Source organism: Ruditapes philippinarum, unplaced genomic scaffold (assembly GCF_026571515.1).
Source record: "Ruditapes philippinarum isolate M1 unplaced genomic scaffold, ASM2657151v2 ctg1003_1_1_1_1, whole genome shotgun sequence".
NCBI lineage: Eukaryota > Metazoa > Mollusca > Bivalvia > Venerida > Veneridae > Ruditapes > Ruditapes philippinarum.
The window spans coordinates 25,001-44,006 of record NW_026854335.1 but is presented as its reverse complement, the minus strand read 5'-3'; the positions used below and the strand labels follow the sequence as shown (position 1 = coordinate 44,006).

At 34.9% G+C, this 19,006-nt stretch overlaps 1 protein-coding gene across 2 annotated transcripts in view; it reads left to right on the top strand.

Annotated features, from left to right (window-relative positions):
- The window catches only part of LOC132739850 (DNA-directed RNA polymerase III subunit RPC1-like), a 150,938-nt gene that overhangs the window by 115,255 nt on the left and 16,677 nt on the right, over nucleotides 1-19,006 (top strand). For both annotated transcript variants that reach the window (XM_060727664.1, XM_060727663.1), the window contains exons 10-11: nucleotides 1,796-1,937; nucleotides 4,873-5,013. In XM_060727664.1, coding sequence (XP_060583647.1) covers nucleotides 1,796-1,937; nucleotides 4,873-5,013 — 283 coding nt within the window. The remainder of the gene's footprint in view (nucleotides 1-1,795; nucleotides 1,938-4,872; nucleotides 5,014-19,006) is intronic.

Sequence of the window (19,006 nt, the reverse complement as noted above, 5' to 3'; positions counted from 1 at the left end):
GATCATGGGTCATCCTGGATGAAAAACTAGGTCACAGGAGCTAAAAATAGAAAAACCTTATTAACACTCTAGCGGTCACATTTTTGCCTCAATCATCATCAAACTTGGTCAGGATGCTTGTCTAGGTGATAGCTCTAATGAGTTCGAACATGGGTCATCTCGGATGAAAAACTAGGTCACCGGAGTAAAAAATAGAAAAACCTTGTTAACACTCTAGCGGTCACATTTTTGCCTCAATCATCATCAAACTTGGTCAGGATGGTCATCTAGGTGATAGCTTTGATGAGTTCGAACGTGGGTCATCTCGGATGAAAAACTAGGTCACAGGAGCTAAAAAAAGAAAAATCTTGTTAACACTCTAGCGGTCACATTTTTGACACAAGTGTCATCAAACTTGATCAGGATGCTTGTCTAGGTACTTGCTCGGATGAGTTCGAACATGGGTCTTCTCTGATGAAAAACTAGGTCACAGGAGCTAAAAATAGAAAAATATTGTTAACAATCTAGTGGTCACAATTTTGACTATTGTCATCAAACTTGGTCAGGAAACTTGTCTAGGTAATTGCTCGGATTAGTTCGAACATGGGTCATCTCGGATGAAAAACTAGGTCACAGGAGCTAAAAACAGAAAAATCTTGTTAACACTCTAGTGGCTACTGTTTTGATCCAAATATCCTTTAAATTGGTGTGAAAGTTTGTTTTGATGATTTCTAAGTCAAGTTCAAACATGGGTCATCTCGGATGAAAAACTAGGTCACACCGCCCAAATATGGAAAAACCTTGTAAACACTCTAGTGGTCACATTTTTGACTCAATTATCATCAAACTTGGTCAGGATGCTTGTCTAGGTAATTGCTCGGATGAGTTCGAAATCGCATGTGAAACTACACATGTAGGTCACCGGAGCTAAAAATAGAAAAATCTTGTTAATACTCTAGTTGCTACTGTTTTGATCCAAGTATCCTGGAAATTGGTCTGAAAGTTTGTTTTGATTATTTCTAGGTCAAGTTTGAATATGGGTCACCTGGGTAAAAAACTAGGTCACACTGCTCAAATATGGATAATCCTTGTTAACACTGTAGTGGTCACATTTTTGACTCACCTGTCATAAAAATTGGTCAGAATGCTTGTCTAGGTAATTGTTTGGATGAGTTTGATGGGTCAGGTGAGCGATCTAGGGCCATCATGGCCCTCTTGTATTTGCAAACTCACAGCACACTAAAAAGCATTTTATAATAATAATTTAATATATGCATAAGTGTATACTTCAAATAAGCAGTTTTCTTTCTTCAGGTTTAAAAAAATTTCTGTAAAACTTATCTAGTGTAGTTTTAAAGTCTACGCTTAGTAATTTAAAGCAGCAGGCCTCCAGATTCATGTTCATTTTCATAAAAATTCTGAAAATGTATTTGAATGTGTACTATTGTGAAGTAACCAAAAGGAAACAATTTACACATTATCAATGACACTTACAAACCACGAAAATTACCATAAAGTGGTCAAAATATGCATAAATACCCTTTAATGCAGTAGAAATAAAGTTATAAATACTGAAAAATCATTCATTAATCACATAATATGTAAAATATTACTTTCATCTTGAAACTTTTTACTTTTCCTTACATTTTAGTTCATTGTTCTCAAAGTTTGATTTTATTGAAATATTTTGACTCACCTGAAGGCATGTAGCTTAAATAGTAAAGAGATATAAAAACGAAATATATTTGTTTTGCTTGACTAAAGTGGAGCTTACAAGATTCTGATTCATGAGTAGGGAAAACACCTTTTATCACAGATTTTTACGGTATGGTAACCGAGAAAAGATAGCAAAAGAGTTGAAGACTGGAGACACAGTTGAGAGACACATGATGGATGGGGATATTGTTCTCTTTAACAGACAACCATCTCTGCATAAACTCAGTATTCAAGCATTCTTTGTAAGTATAATTAAACATACTTTAGATAATTATTTGCAATTGCCTTTTTGCCTTGCCTTGACTTTTATTGTTACTTCTCTACCAAAACTCGGACTGCAAATGATTTTGATGTTAATGAAAAAGACTTGACAATATTAAGTTACTGTTAATGAAAAAGACTTGACAATATTAAGTTACTTCATGTCACTAAAAACAAAAAAAGAATTACAAATTACCTTTGTTTGTAAAATTATTTAAGCTTTTGTTGTGGTCCCACTATAGGGATCTATAGTTTAGATTTATATCTATAGTTTAGATTTACCCTTGTTCATCCGGCCGTTCTTCCATCCATCCCGCCGTCCGTCCGTTCTCTTTTTGTGTCACACGTAGCTCAAAAAGTAATTGACCTAGAGTCATGAAACCTTACAGGAATGTTGCTTAGCATGTGAAGTTGTGCACCTGGGTATTTTCGTGTGGATATTTTTAGTATTTTTATGCCTCCTGGCATATAGTAATTGAACCGTCCGTCCGTCTGTCTGTCCGTCTGTCCGTACGAGGTTAACCTAGAACAGCAAGTTGGATTTTTCTTAAGTTCTACCTGTACCAATGGCTTCATAATTTACACACTTACTAATCCATACAAAGTATATGATCTGGGCAAGTTACATAACTATGGCTTCCATTTGCACCAATTTATGGCTCTTTTCAGCACATAGAAAATGAATAATGGTTAACCTAAACCGGCAAGTTGGCAATATATCTTATGTTCTATCTGAACTAATGGCTTAATAATTTTGGCACTTACTTATCAATACAATGTACATGATATTGCCAAGTTATATAAATGTGCCATCCATTTTCCCAGTAATTTCCCTTTTTATCACTTTGAAAATAGGGCCTTGTATGGTTAACCTATCCTGCCAAGTTGGATTTATCAAAAAATTTCACCTAATTACTTAATTTATTTAATGATATCTTTCATATTTGGTAGGTGGATACCTTTAACGGTCCTCTAATTTTTTGTGGCGTTAGGCGTCTCTAGGTCAAGGTCACTTGTGTAAAAAAATAAATCTAAACATTTCTGCTCTTACAGCCTTTATTTTTAAGTTAATGTCTTTCATGTTTATAAAAGTGATACCAAGGGAGGTCCTCTTCCTTTTCCTTTAGTAAGGGGTCATTTGGGTCAAGGTCACCAATGTCAAAAATAGATTTTTTACACTTTTACAGGTGTATTAACCTTATTCTATCGACAGATGTCTTATATATTTTGTAGGAACATAAAATTGAGGTATTCTCATTTGGATGGAGGTAGGGGTCAGTTGGGTCAAGGTCACCAGTGCTAAAAATAGATTTTTACACTTTTGCTCATACAGCCTATATTTATTGACAGATTTTTATTATAATTGGTAGGAAGATAACTTACATGGTATTCTTCCTTTGGATGGAGTTAGGGGTCAGTTGAGTCAAGGTCAACAGTGCTAAAAATAGATTTTTACACTTTTGCCCATACAGCCTTTATATATTGACAGATTTATTTCATATTTGGTAGGAAAATAAGTTGCATGATATTCTTCCTTTGGATGGAGTAAGACCCAGTTGGGTCAAGGTCACCAGTGCTAAAAATAGATTTTTTTTACACTTTTGCCCATACAGACTTTATTACACCCCCGCACAACGAAGTTGTAAGGGGGTGTATACTGGAATCAGCTTGTCCGTCCGGCCGTCACCCAGTCTGGCCGTCTGGCCGTCCGTGGGTTTTTCCTTGTCCGCCCAATAACTTAAGATTCCTTTGACCCACAGTCTTCAAATTTGGTATTTACATTGGTCATGGTTAGTAGATGATCCCTATTGATTTTGAGGTCACTGGGTCAAAGGTCAAGGTCACAGGGGCCTTGACTTCAAAAAGCTTGTCCGCCCAATAACTTAAGATTCCTAAAACCTACAGTCTTGATATTTGGTATTTAGATTGATCATGGTAAGTAGATGACCCCTATTGATTTTGAGGTCACTGGGTTAAAGGTCAAGGTCACAGGGACCTTGACTTCTAAAAGCTTGTCCGCCCAATAACTTAAAATTCTTTTAACCCACAGTCTTGATATTTGGTATTTAGATTGATCATGGTTAGTAGATGATCCCTATTGATTTTAAGGTCACTGGGTCAAAGGTCAAGGTCACAAGGGCCTTGACTTCAAAAAGCTTGTCCGCCCAATAACTTATGATTCCTTTGACCCACAGTCTTGATATTTGGTATTTAGATTTGTCATGGTTAGTAGATGGTCCCTATAGATTTTTAGGTCACTGGGTCAAAGGTCAAGGTCACAGGGGCCTTGACTTCTAAAAGCTTGTCCGTGCAATAACTTATGATTCCTTTGACCCACAGTCTTGATATTTGGTATTTAGGTTGGTCATGGTTAGTAGATGGTCCCTATAGATTTTTAGGTCACTGGGTCAAAGGTCAAGGTCACAGGGGCCTTGACTTCTAAAAGCTTTTCTGCCCTAGAGTCATAAAATCTTACAGGAATGTTGCTCAGCTTGTGTAGTTGTGCACCTGGGTATTTTCAGGTAGATATTTTTAGCATTTTTAGAGTTATTGCCCTTGACTTAGTAAAAATTTACAATATTCAACTTGTGTTGCACGTAACTCAAAAAGTATTTGACCTGTAGGCCTGAAAGTCTAGAAGAATGTTGGTCAGCATGTGTACTTATGCACATTGGTGGTCTTCTTGTATTCAGTATTGGTAGTATTTGCCCTTTACTAAACAAAAGATTTTTAGTTTTCAACTTTGGCACATTTAGCCAAAAAATATATTTGTCCTGAAGACATAAGATTGACAAATCGGTGGAGTATGGGGGCACCCGTGTCCTATGGACACATTTCTAGTTTGTTTTTTTTGTTTCAAGTAAAGGTTATGTCACACCGGACATTCTGGGTCAATGAGTATTGTTTTCATTTCAGGCAAAAGTAAAGCCACACCGAACATTCCGGTTCAATGAGTGTTGCTGTAATCCATTCAATGCTGACTTTGATGGAGATGAGATGAACCTACATCTACCACAGACAGAGGAGGCAAAAGCTGAGGCTATCACTCTTATGGGGGTATGTATTGATTTATAATTAAACTGGCTGATTCTGTGTAATAGATGTGCCCAGTTTTGGATTTGGAACAGTCACTTCAAAATAAAAATGTTGAGCAACCCACATTATAGAGTTTTGTCAGACTGCACAAATGTACAGGCTGGCATGGCTAAATATATGTGGCAAAGCTGATCACTTTCGAATCCAGCAGGTTTAAGGTTAAAAGGTTTGGAATTACAGTGAAAGTACAGTCCGACCCTGATTATTCCACAACCCTTTATTTATTCCACAACCCTTTATTCCAATACCTTTCATTATCCAAAGTAGATCAGCTGTCACGTTTTTATATATATATAAATTAATGGAAATACAAAGGTATTGTTCAAAATGCATTATCTTAACACCTCCTATTTTTTGAAATAATGTTTTGGTCCCGATTAAGCAATACTGAAAGAATTTCACACCTACCATTCGAAGCCAGACTAATTGGCGCTGATCTAGTGGCTAATCATTCAACTTGTGAAAATTTTCCAACAGTCATGGGAGTATTTAGACAATTGTAATAATTATGCTTAGCGTATTCATCAATTACTTTAATCACGATAACTAAAAATTCTCCACTGTGTTCGAAGTCATTACTGTTATTGCTTGAAGATTACATATACATATGAGGCACGACTCGAGAAAACCGGTCTTAATGACATTTTTTTTCGAAATTTCGTTTTTTACTTATTATTGTAGAGAATTTCTTTTTGAATATGATGGTGAAAACCGTTTTCAAATCAAAGGGTTAGTTATTGAGATATACCAATTTAAAGAACGTCATATATTTGATCACTTTGAAAACAAATGACGTCGAAAAATTGAATTGACGTTTAACGTTGTTAATTGGAAAATTTTAAACGGCAATTATATGTAAATCTTAACTTCACTCCATTAGTATGTTTAAGCTGTAAAAAAGTTAGTAATTAAGTTATGTAAACTATAAGATTCCCGCTTATTGCATTTTTTAGCGTTGCTTAGCAACGTTATAACAACACCCATAAGCGAGTCATTCATGGCGCAAATAATTGGTTGTTTTTTTTTTCAACCATTACGGCACTATATACCTTTTATTTGGACAAAATTATTCATCATCTTTACGGGAAATGTTCAGACTATATACTGCTTGAAAAACAATATTGCAGACTACAATCAGAAGGCACAGGTGTGTTGGTGGGTTTTAGTATGCCCGGGTCGCATAGATTTAAATCAGACAAATTTTTAGGTATACTGTGCTCCTCTTAGTTCACGGTACTTAACACTTTAAAACAGTAAAGAACACAAACAATAAACTTACACTACAAAAACTGTCATAAACTGTATCACTTAGTCATTTTTCTGCTATATGACACAAGGAAACAACAATATATTCAATCAAAATTAGTTTTAATTTGTCAGATGTAAACAGTGTGTCGGCCATTTTGAAAACAGTATGTCATCATTTACCTCGCGGTAATGGTGTTTTATTTCAGTTTTTTCATGTTTCAGTTAAAATTTCTTTAAGTTATTTTGCATAATTTTAAATATTAAAAGTATTTTTACATTGAAACTCAAAATTTATTTTTTCAACAAACAAGAACATTTAGAAAATGATGATTGTTTCAGACATATGCACAATTTTAATGGACTATTGTTGTTTTTTGCAGAAGTTTGTAAAATGTTGTTCAGTTTTACGTAAAATTCTATAGATTTAAATTATTTTGCACAAAACCTTTGTTGTTAAGGTGTTTGAATAAAATATGTCAATTCTGACCAATTATAACACTGGTCACATGAAAATATGCCATTACCGTGAGATAAATGATGACGCGGAATTAGTGATGTTGAGTATATATACCAAAAGAAATAAATCAACAACAGTATATAAGCCTACGTTTCGCGTTTAATACTTACATAGACAAAAAAACATAGACGAAAAAACATAGACAGTTAGATAAAATGTTCTATTTTTCTTTATGACAGAATCAATGGCCGTATTTTTAAACAACAAACAACAGTTCTGGATACTTCAAATCAGCACTTAGCTGTTATAACAGTGCACCTTTATCACTGATATAATGATTAATTGTATTTGACTGACGAACACATACACACTTCGCGACACTGCTGACATTCCCACGGGTGTAATAACGCTTGGACGGACACATGAACTGAACCGGAATCCGTGTTCTTTCAAGACTTGAATCTAATATTCCTCGCCTTCAGGTGTTAATTTGGTCATAACCACACCCGGTGTGTTCGACTGGAACCGGAAGTGCAGGAATTTTCTATCAATAGAAAAATGATAAATATCCGTAATGAAAAATGCTGCAAACTTATTTCCTAATATGCTTTAATAAATAAAAAAAAACATTATTCAGAGTACATTTAGAACTCTTTGAGTTAAAAGAACGGAATAGCTTGGACAGCTCTTACAGAGCATGACAGTTAACTTGGTCACGTGACTGATTTTCATAAACTGTAAATGTAAGTGCGTAAAATATTTTTTTAAATAAGACCATCCGTACATATAAACCTAATTAAACCAGACAAAAATTGTTTTAGAATTTATCTCACGTTAAAGTGTATTAGCTGGGTATATGTTGCAAATTCCCTCTGCATAAGATTTTGTTCCGGAACATTTTATGCTGATCACGAACAATATACATGTGGATACATTTTATGTATCAAAAATTTCTATTAATATTTGAATACAGAACCATTTCCTTATGTTTTTTTCTTAATTTTATATAGTATTTTAACAGATATAGCTTATTACTCTTTAAGGACTATTTATACAGTATCTACATTTTCTTCATGATATAAAGTTAAAGTAAATCAAAGAAGAAAATAAAGCTACTTGTAAACGATTAAAAAAAAATAACCCTTAAATTTTCATGTTTAAGATATTTTCTGAGTCTGGATTTCTGAGTTTCTCAACATTTTCATTTAAATAAGATAAACATAGGTTACCTTATACAGTAAAAACTCTGAAAACCGGACCCTCTGGAAACCGGAATCCTCTGAAAAACGGACCAATTTATAAGTCCCTTATTTTCTCCTGATTTTCATTGAAAAAAAATCCTCTGAATACCGGAACCTCTGAATTCCGAAAACCGGACGATTTCTTATGGTTTCTAATGCTAAACCTGCATAAAAAATCCTCTGAAAACTGGACAGCAATTTTAAGTGTCAACTTTCTGTGTATTTTAATGTAGATTTAAACATAACCTCAACTGGTGACATGTTCAAGTGCCCATTAACGATCATTTCCTTTTTATCTATGCAGGTGTGAAAACACTTGTCAGCCTGTGTTAATTTCTTATTGGCAATTAAATTAAAGCTCTTTCATTATAATTGTGTTTTTCCCTGTATAGGTATGATTTTTCAAAATGTTTAAAATTTGTTGTATTTTTTATATAAAATGTCAAAAATAATTGGGTAACTTTTGTTAAATGATTCCTGTTTTGCTTAAAATTTTGACCTTGAAGTTATCTTTGTTTGGATAATAATTTTATGCAAAAATTGTAATAAATTCCATTAATTACATATTTCAAAAGTCAATTGAAAAGATATATTTCAGACAATGTGTTGTTTTAATTTCTGATTTTCAGAATATGCATAATAAAATTACTGAAGTCATTTATTGCAAAAAGAAATTAAAATATGACTTGGACAAAAGGGTTGAAAAGTAAATACAAAATGATTGAACACAGTCATTGTTCAAACACAACATAATTATCAATAAATGTATAAAACCTCTGAAAACCGGAATCCTCTGAAAACCAGACTTTTGGTCAAGTCCGGACAGGGTCCGGTTTTCAGAGTTTTTACTGTACCAATAATTGGTTTGAAAAATTCCTCTAGAATGGGTTTCCATTGTCGCCATGACAACTTTGGGTAACATACAGGCTGTTGGTTGTAGATGACTTCTCTGTAAAATGGGCCAGCTGTTGAAGTGTTTCTAAATCATGCTACCGGAATTTTATCTTTAGATGTGCAAATCCCGCATCAACTAAACACCGCGCAAAAGAAAATTTAAATTATTTGTAATATTGAAAAGCATTAATTACCTGCTGCGATTTGAAGTGCTTTTTAACAATACTACAGTGTTCATGATACATATATTTTTTCTTTGGGAAAACAGATAAGAGTGTCAAAAATCAGTTCAGATTGCCTAATAACTAGAAGTAAAATCTTAGTAATGAAGATTTCCTGAATCAGCAGTACCTGGTACTTGCATACGGTATGTCCTGTCTTATCGCTCCACATAAAATAATAAATAACGTAACCAGGTTAACTGTTTATTTTGCCCTAAAATATAACGCATGCTTGTTAAAATATAGTCCAATAAGTAATCTATTACACAATCTATACTCAAATTAAGTCTTAACTTTAGAGAAAATAGTAAGACCAAGTTAAAAGACTGATATTTTAAGCCTCGGTCTCACTTACTCCCGGCAGAGCCCAGGACCATCCCGGTAAGTAACCGGGAAGATCCGGGATGAAATTATTGTTGCGGTTACACTTACCCCGGCAGCACTACTGTAGTTCCCTACTTACCACCCAGGATGCGCTCCGGATCATCCAGGCAGAGCCCAGGTGAAGCTACAGATCATGCCGGTGCTTCCCCGGTCGTTCCCGGATGACGCCGGAGGAGCCCCGGTTGACCCAGGCAGAGCCCAGGTCGATCCAGGCAGAGCACCGGCAGAGCCCAGGACGATAGAGGCAGAGCCCCGGTAGAACCCCGGTGGATTGAAAACGCCCGAAAATGATAACATTGATACATAATTTTTATTATCCCCTGCCGATGGAATCGGGAGGGGGATATAGTTTTGGCGTTGTCCGTCCGTCCGTCCTTCCGCACTCACGGGAGAGTAATTATGTGGCTAGAGGGACAATAGGTAACTGTTCTTTCTCTTTGATGTCATTCATTCCGTAATGCTTTTATGTGGCTATTTTCTTTTGTGTGGCTAAAAAGAACAATAGAGAGAACAATAGAGTAGCCACATAATTACTGTCCTGTGAGAACGTCCGTCCGTAGAGGAGATGCCGTATCGTCGGCTTGTTCCGGTCAGACACTTTAACTCAGAGTTATGGCCCTTGATTAGTTATGTAGTATGTATATAGAGTAAAAATCGTTTCCAGAGTAGTTCTCTGCAACTACTGGCTGGAATTTAACAAAACTTTATGGGAATCATCAATATCAAGAGGAGATGCGCATATCGTCGGCTTGTTCCGGTCAGACCCTTTAACTCAAGAGTTATGGCCCTTGATTAGTTATGTAGTATGCATATAGAGTAAAAATCGTTTCCGCACTACTTCTCTGCAACTACTGGCTGGAATTCAACGAAACTTTATGGGAACCTTCAATACCAAGAGGAGACACGCATATCGTAGGCTTGTTCCGGTCAGACACTTTAACTCGGAGTTATGGCCCTTGATTAGTTATGCAGTATCCATATAGAAAAATATTTGTTTCCTCGCTACTTCTCTGCTACTACTGGCTGGAATTCAATGAAACTTTATGGGATACTAAGAGGAGATGTTCATATAGTCGCCTTGTTCCAGTCAGATACTTATAACTCAGATTTATGGCCCTTGATTAGTTATGTAGTATGCATACATCTCATTGGCATTTCCAGATTTTACTATTTAACACAAAGTTATGGCTCTGTTATTGCCCTGAATATTTATCAAGTTGAAAGAATATTACTGTTTATGCCATGATTAATATATAAATAAAGCCTTATGTCTTCAGTTGTTGTGTTAATAATAACCAGTACTCGGCGGGGGATATAAATTCAACGAATTTGCTTGTTTAATATGATATCTATTTTTCCAGAATATTAATCTGAAAAATCCTTATGCCATACTGGATATAAGGGAAATGGGAAGGCTTTTAATACAAACAAATGCAATCATCGCAAATTGTCGTTTTTCTTTTGAAATGATCCGGGCTATGCCGGGGCTCTACCGGGATCAACCGTAGCTCTACCTTTATCCTCCGGGGCTTTGCCTGTAGTTACCGGGGCTCTGCCGGCATATACCGGGGCTCTACCGTAGCTCTACCGGCTATATCATACCCCGGATCATCCCCGGTTTGTGCCGGCAGAGCTACGGTGCTTTCCCGGTATAACCCCGGTCGTTCCCGGCAGAGCTAAGGATGAAGCCGGCAAAGCTATACCTTCCCGGATCATCCCGGACAACCCCGGTGATATTAAATATTTCATTTCATCCGAGGTCGAATGCCGGATGTTCCCGAATCATCCCGGATCATCCAGGACGTTGCCGGCAGAGTTACGGATGTACCCCGGTTGTTCCCGGTCGTACCCCGATCGTTCCCGGATTACCCCGGACGTCTACCGGGGCTCTGCCGGGATGTAAGTGAGACTGTAGCTTTAACTGTGTACAGACATGGTAAAATGATAGTAAAATCCCTTAAATGTTAAAGCTCTGGTATCAAACCAAACATACTGGTGCAACAGTACTGGTATTTGTACCGATACTATATGAGTTGACAAGAAGTGGTTGTAGTAGTTTAGTAGTATATCCCTAGTACTGATGTAAATCTGATTGTGTAAGATGGTAGTTTAGAGTATACATGTATATTAAACCTCTTGTCCCTTATATCATTGTAAATATTTTGCAACAAAATAAGAAAAATACCAGGATAAACGTAAGATGGACAAACTTTTCGTCCGAATCACGTGTGGCAACACTACGCCTTATGCACTCATTTATAGATCACGTTCCAATAAAAAGGATATCCTAAGTAAAACATAAAGGGCTTGGTTCACTAACCATCAAATTTGGCCCAACCTCGAAAAGTGTTGAAACTTACAGTTATTCAGATTTGAACAATCTTATTTTAAAATCAGCTATTTATATTTCATTATTATCATATATGACGTTGTTTCTAAGCCTGAGAAACATGTATGTATTATGTACATTGTTAGCGCGACGTCATCGACGCGGGAAAATAATCCGCAAATTTTGACGTTTCATAGCGCCGTTTGAATTCTTTATTTTAGATAACTGAGAAATAAAATATAGATTCTTAATAAACATAAATACCTATTTATATTACTTTTTTAATTTCAATATTACACATATTTATGTAAATGAAGCTCGTTTCATTTCGCGACCTATTATCTGACGATAATTAAAGCATAACAAAAGTAGTGAATTTTTTTCAAAAAAATCATGTATTTTCAATTTCACTTTTCTTTTTGAGTTTGTACATGTTTATTTCATTTTTTTTTTCAAAACAGGTCTCCGCCATTTTTATTACATGTATTTTATTTACCTTCTCTTTTACAGCTATATAATTAGGAGGGACATTTTTTCGTTTGAGTGAAATTAGAAATATTTTCAGGAAATATGATAAGATTCTATATATTTTCACGGGCCGGACTGGCGATGGAGAATATTTGAATGATGATCCCCCCTCATGTTGATTGAAAATTTGTTCCATTTATCACTCAGACGAAAAAATAAATCTTTTTTATTTAATCTATAACCAAAAAAAAAAGTTGTTCACGCACACCCGCACTGATTGTACAGCTCGCAGTAATTTTTTGATTATTCAATCAGCGAGTGACGCGGATTCAATACTCATTTTTGATACCTTCATCTTACACTGTGTAGAGGAGAAATTGAATAATTTATTTTAATTTGTTCATAATTATATGAATAACTTGTAAGCTATTGACTGTTCTGGAAAAAAATAGTTCTTTTACAAAGTCAATAAATGTTACCTACAGGAATAATAAATACAACATTGTTATATTGTATTATAATTACCAAATATTCTTATTGATTAAGTTACTGATGTCGATTATCTTAACCAGCGTTTTTTTTTTTTTTTAAAAAAGCCGAAAAATGATAAAAGATAAAGAATCATTTATTAATTTTACAATTGTAAAACCTTTGTCTTTTGTTTTTATTTTTTGCAAAGTTTAATCCCCGGGCAGAACGGGAAATTCGTTTTGGAAGGTAGCCACCTTCAGAGGGACTCCCCCAGCCCCTTAAACCGAACCGCGTGCTTTTTTGATCCCTGCAAAAGAAAAACCCGACCTTTGGCGAAACAGGGCCGCGCCCTTTCCCAAAAACCTTTGCCCAGCACGGAAACGGCATCCAAACCCTTCTACGGGCCCGTATCACGGGCCGTACCCTGGTTTATCTTTCTCCCGCTTGTGTGACGATCTGAAACCCGTCTGTCAGTGGGTGAGTGTCATCTCCCAGGACATGAGTCATATCCCCCAGTAAATCCCTCCTGGAGAAAACGGGCCCGCAATTTAAACCCGATAAAAACCAAGCGTAAGGTGGGTTAGTTTTCCTCTGAAGTCGGGAAAGGGTACATCCTCCCCGTTATATTTTAAACCCCCTTTGGGCCAAACGCTTTTTCCCATACTCTTGAAATTTTGGGTTTGTTCAGCCAAAAAAAATTTTTTGGGGAAAAATTTGCGTTTTCCCCTTGTTAAGGGGGAAAACTCGGGGGCAGGAAGGATTTATACTTTAATAGAAACATACAACCTAAAAAAGTCCCCAAAATGAAGGCACCTGGCTGCATGGAATACTGTCAAGAAATTTTAACCCTTTTGATTCGAGCTTTTTGGCCGCCCCCAAAAAACCCATCGTACCTGAAAATCAAAAAGGGGGTAAAAATTACAAATAAACCCCAAAAACTTACCCCATATTCTTTTTTTTTAAGGTAAAAAACCCTTTTTAACAAAAAACTAAATTTTAAATAGTTTTTAAATAGGCTAGAAAATACTGTCATTTTTTTTGAAACTTATGGGTTGTTAGTTCAAGCACTAGGTCAATACTTTTCTTTCTATGAAACATAACTTATATATTTCGTCCAACTCTTAAGAAAGACACTGTTAATTTTGATGACATGATTATTGTATTCCGGTATTTGTATTATTATTTTTAATAATGATAATTTGACAACATGAATCGTCCCAAAAACGTAAATACGTACTAAGCAATATACAGCTGAGAAAACTTTATTTTGATTTACGCATAAAATCAATGAGTAACACCTTTTTGTATCCTATTAGATATGTATAATAACCCATTGTTCACCCTGGCTTTTTAAGAAAACAAAGTGTTTTGAATATTATTTATAAGTTATTGTATTATTACATTTTAGCTTTTTATCAAAGCCAGACTAATTTAAAAAAAACGTAGCATATAGTTACTGCATCAAATGTTTTCATTTGCCTAAACAAATATTTATATTCTACGAAACCCGATTAAATATATTAAAGGCCCATCAATTCATGCTATCAATTATTCCTAAAAAAAAATACCATGTTACATATTCCATAAAATACTCATTTTCTTCTATACACAAACCCAATGATTTTGCCTACCCCAAAACACAGTTGCCAATTCGTCTTAATTACATAGTGCATAAGTTTTTTACCAAGCAACAATACTACTTTGATATCTTATGTTGTACTTTACGATATATTACAACACATTTTCCAGCGCTATTTCTAGTTGTAAATTATCTAATTTTGAAACATACTCTAAAATTTCATTATTAAAGCATTATTTAAAACTTGTCCCTACATTTATAAAGAATGACAAAAAAGTATTTATGATGCACGATGTCCCCTTTTAAACATAACTTTGTAACTTTAGCCGACTGGATTAGCTTCCTCGTCATAGTGCTTTTGTCCTTTTTGCTGAATTCAAGGGCAGGCATTTCAGCATTGATTCCAAGGTCAGTGAGGAGAGTCAGCGAATCCCGGAAGCCACGATGCAACTACCAGAATATCTGCCTTCCGTAAAAACTCCCCGGAAGTTTTAAATTTTGGCACGTAGCATATGGTTCAGTATAAGCCCGCATCGTTGTTTTTGCCAATCTGCAAGGAAGGGCCCCAACATATAGTTACAAAGTACCCGTTGTTTGCGTAACAACAACCATAGGTTTAACCAATGCCCGGCCGCTTTGGTGCATGCTAAATGAACGCCTCTGGAACTTGAAGTTATTTACTTATTGATATAAATATATGTTCCGTCAAGAACCCATAGATAGTTGGTTGGTATCAGCGTTGAAAAGTGTCTTTTGCAAGTTGGCGTGTGTGGTTCTGAATGAGAGTTGACCTTTGGGACAGTTTCAATTTCCAAGATTATAGCGGAACAAATGTTCTCATATATTAGACGAACGGTCCTCAATTGCGCGCGAACGCTTGACTTGTTAAGGGCCAAATATTGTAGACAGGCGAGTTTATTGGACATTCCAGAGTAAGCTTAAACAAAGAAAAAGTCCAACCCGGTTGTTCTGAGACCTTTTTAAGGCGTTTGCTTTAATGTGTTGAAGCAAAATGACTGCAAAAATCATCAAACTGTTTATGGTAAGCCCAAGTAAAAGATGGATACATCACGTTCGTTCTAATGCCACAAATTAATGATTGTATTCGTTCGATTTAGGCAAGCGGTTTCTCATTTTTTTGAAGTATGATTAAATATTGAAGACCCGATATAGCAAAGAGGTACTTGTCAGCGTTTGTATGTTTTGAAAAAAAGCTTGAGGTCAGAGTCCCATCAGAAATATGGACTGGACAACCACCTTGGCGTCTTGCCTGGTACAGTACTAGTAGTTGTGGTCAAGAAGACTGAAAAGCCCCCTTCGGGCGGAAGGCCCCCAACCCCTTTGGCCGGGCCCCTTTTTTGCACACAAAACAGCGGCTTTTGGCTTCGTTTTGGGGGAAAAATTTTAAACTTCCCTTTTAAAGTAAAATGGTATAAAATTTGGCCCCAAAGGGAATTTTTAATTATAAGTAAGTTTTTTGAGTTTAAAAAAACAAATTTTAAACCAAGGGGCGCTCACTTTTTTGGAATAGGAGAAAGAACACTTTTGGGCCGGGCCCAAATTTTAATTGTTCCAAAAATTTTTAAACAAATTTGGGTTTTTTTAAATTTAAATTTAAATTTTCTTTTCAATTCAAATTAAAAAATTTTTAAAAACCCGGGCTTTTTGCCCTCATTGTTTCCCCATTTGCGATCCCAAAAAGAAAATTGTTTTTAACAAAATTTTTTAAAAATACTAAAACAAAAAGAAAATTTTTTAAATTTTTAAATTTAAGCTATACATCCCTTTTCATATTTAAAAATTAAAAAACTGCAATCCCATTTACAAAAAATTTTTAAAAACCAAAACACACAGTAAATATGATGTTTTAAGACCATTTTATTTTTTTGGAAGGGTTGCCTAAAGCCCTTTGGTTAAATACTTTTTGGGTTTTAAGAAAATCCAACATTAAAAAAAACGAAATTTTTAAAACCATGTAATTTCCCTTTTTATTTTTTTTAAATTCTTAAATATATTGATGGTTGTAAGGGTGCCCCCTTCCGGGTGGGTGGGGAATCTTTCGTTTTAAAGACGGGGGAAAACGAGTTGCACGCCAGCACAACCCCCCCCATAAAAACCTTTACGGGAACCTGATTTTTGGTTTTCCAATTTTTCTATAAAATTGGGTTTTCTCCCATAGAAACAAAACCTATCGGGGGGCAAGAATTAAAAAATTTTTTTTTAAAAATTTTGAATATTTGCGGTACGGGTTTCTGTCTCGACGATTTGCTTTTCTATTGAAATTGTGCAGATGTAAATGCTTGACCCATATCTGTAAGAAAAAAAAAACTAATAAAAAAAAAAATTCATCAGAAGTGGGATTCGAACTCGGGCCGCTTCCGTCAAAAAGCAGATGTCTCATCCACTGCGCCTTACAGCGGAATTTATAAAGTGGACGCCAAATAATCAAGTATTTCGAATATCGATCGTACGCAATGAGCTTAAAAATAGGAAATTACCTGCAAGACGGTCTCTGTTTATTGTTTTAAAATATTCATTTATAGCACATAGTTTCAAATACCGTTTTCATTATTTTTCATAAACTTTAATTACATTTGTTAAATTCATTTTCAAAAAATTTGTTCACATACATATCCATTTAAGCGATTGAACCATTCAAGTTTGGAGTCTCTTACACTTTTGATTGCACCGCTGCTGCTAGTCGATCGTTTATTTATTTAATGTTACTAAGAATATGACTATTCTCAAATAAAGTAGGTACAGTATTTAAAATATTATATAGATCTATGTTTAATAATGTGAAATATTTTATTTTGGGTATGTTAAGAATATTAATAAAACAATTTTAAATCTACCTTGTTGTAGTGGTTGTCGTTGTTTACCAAACATTTATCGTTGGGCAACAGCGGTATTCTACTCAAACCGTTTCGAAAATATCGTTTCGTCCTTGTTGTTGGGAAATTATATTTAACAGATAAAACATTAAGGGTCTAATAGTTTTTTTCTCAACAACCCAGACATTGCTGAAATGATTATCTATTATAAATATTTGTTAATTTATTTTATTGATACAACATGTTATGACATAATTGTTTATTTGAAATTTGAATTTTTTTTAAACATATTTTTTCAATTATGATTGTGCCTTAAGTTTCAAAATTTAGATATGAAGCCACCACGTGTGCCACTTGCAAACATACATTTTCATGTTTGTTTTTATTTATTTGAACACTTGATGCCAATGATGAAAATGGCACAGTGTGGTGGCTCATACCTATTTTTTAGGATAAAACATGCAAAAAAATCACAAAAAAGCCAGTTTATTTATAACCAGGGTGTTGAAAGTGATATTTTTGTTGGAAAAATCATCAAAAAATCTTTAAGCGGCCCTAATATTTGTACAGGTTTTAGGATAGGTCTACATAAAAAACAAACGCGATTTGATTTGGTTAAGCTATTTTTTTTTTTTCAAAATTTGGTAGGCACTTTTTTATGTGGGTTAGATGGAACCCAAGCCCTTTAGAAGTTTTTAAAACAACAATTTTTTGTAATCACGGTCATAGGAATCATGATATCGTCCGAATAGAAATCACATGCATTCTTTTCATTTCTTTAGTGTATTGAATCTTATAAAAATAAGCTTGGAAAAAATTCAAGCATGGCATATATTTGTTTCAATCAGTTATAAGTGTATTTTTACATTATTGTTCTTTTCCTATCATTACCTGTACGTGGTCCCGCAGTGCCGTCGTTGCTAGTGTCACATTTTTCCACGTCTGAATAATCATAGTCAGTATCTCTCGAAAAATCTGTTTTGTGAGTTGATAGGTGTTCTCCCAAAATAATCTGAGTAGAGGGATTTCAGATCCTATGAATGACAAAAAAATGAATATAAAAAATTTAGCATCAGCCAGGATACGAACTCGATTTGTTTGTATGTGAGGCCACTGCATTATCCACTGAGCTATTCTCTCAGCAATACTCAAGCGTGTTAATTAATCAATAAAAGACAATACGTACTAAATCTAAAAAACTTTCTTATTCCATGACGTAGCATATTTTGGACATATATAATTTTATTGCTCACATATTCTAAATGAATTATAGAAACATATTCTAAATGAATTATGATGAAGAATATTAATTTAACTTGCGACTGATTAGATTATTCTTAAATCAACATAAATTTAGATCTGCCTGCAATTGGTAAACCCCTACAAAAGGGCCTAGACTAAGTCTAAGATCAAAACAACGTAAATTTATTCTGTATAAAGGCACCGATGTATGTTGGCGATTAATATATTCTTCTGTATTTTAAAGCATACTTAAAGTGCTGTAGATTCTATACAGTACTGTATTATCAAGTACTGTAAACGTCAGTGTTAAATTACCAACAGTAAATATTTATCAATTCGATGCTCTGATTAATAAACATGCATAATATGTTTTTATGCCACCGCAGCATCTGCGATGCGGTGGCATATAGCGATTCACCTGTGTGTGTGTGTGTTAGTGTGTGTGTTTGTGTGTGTGTTATATAGATTATATAGTGAACTTAAAAAATCTTCTTGTGAAAAACCACTAGTCCAATTTCAACCAAACTTGGCAGGATTGTTCCTTGGGTGAAGGGCTTCCAAAGTTTGTTCAAAGAATTTTTCATTC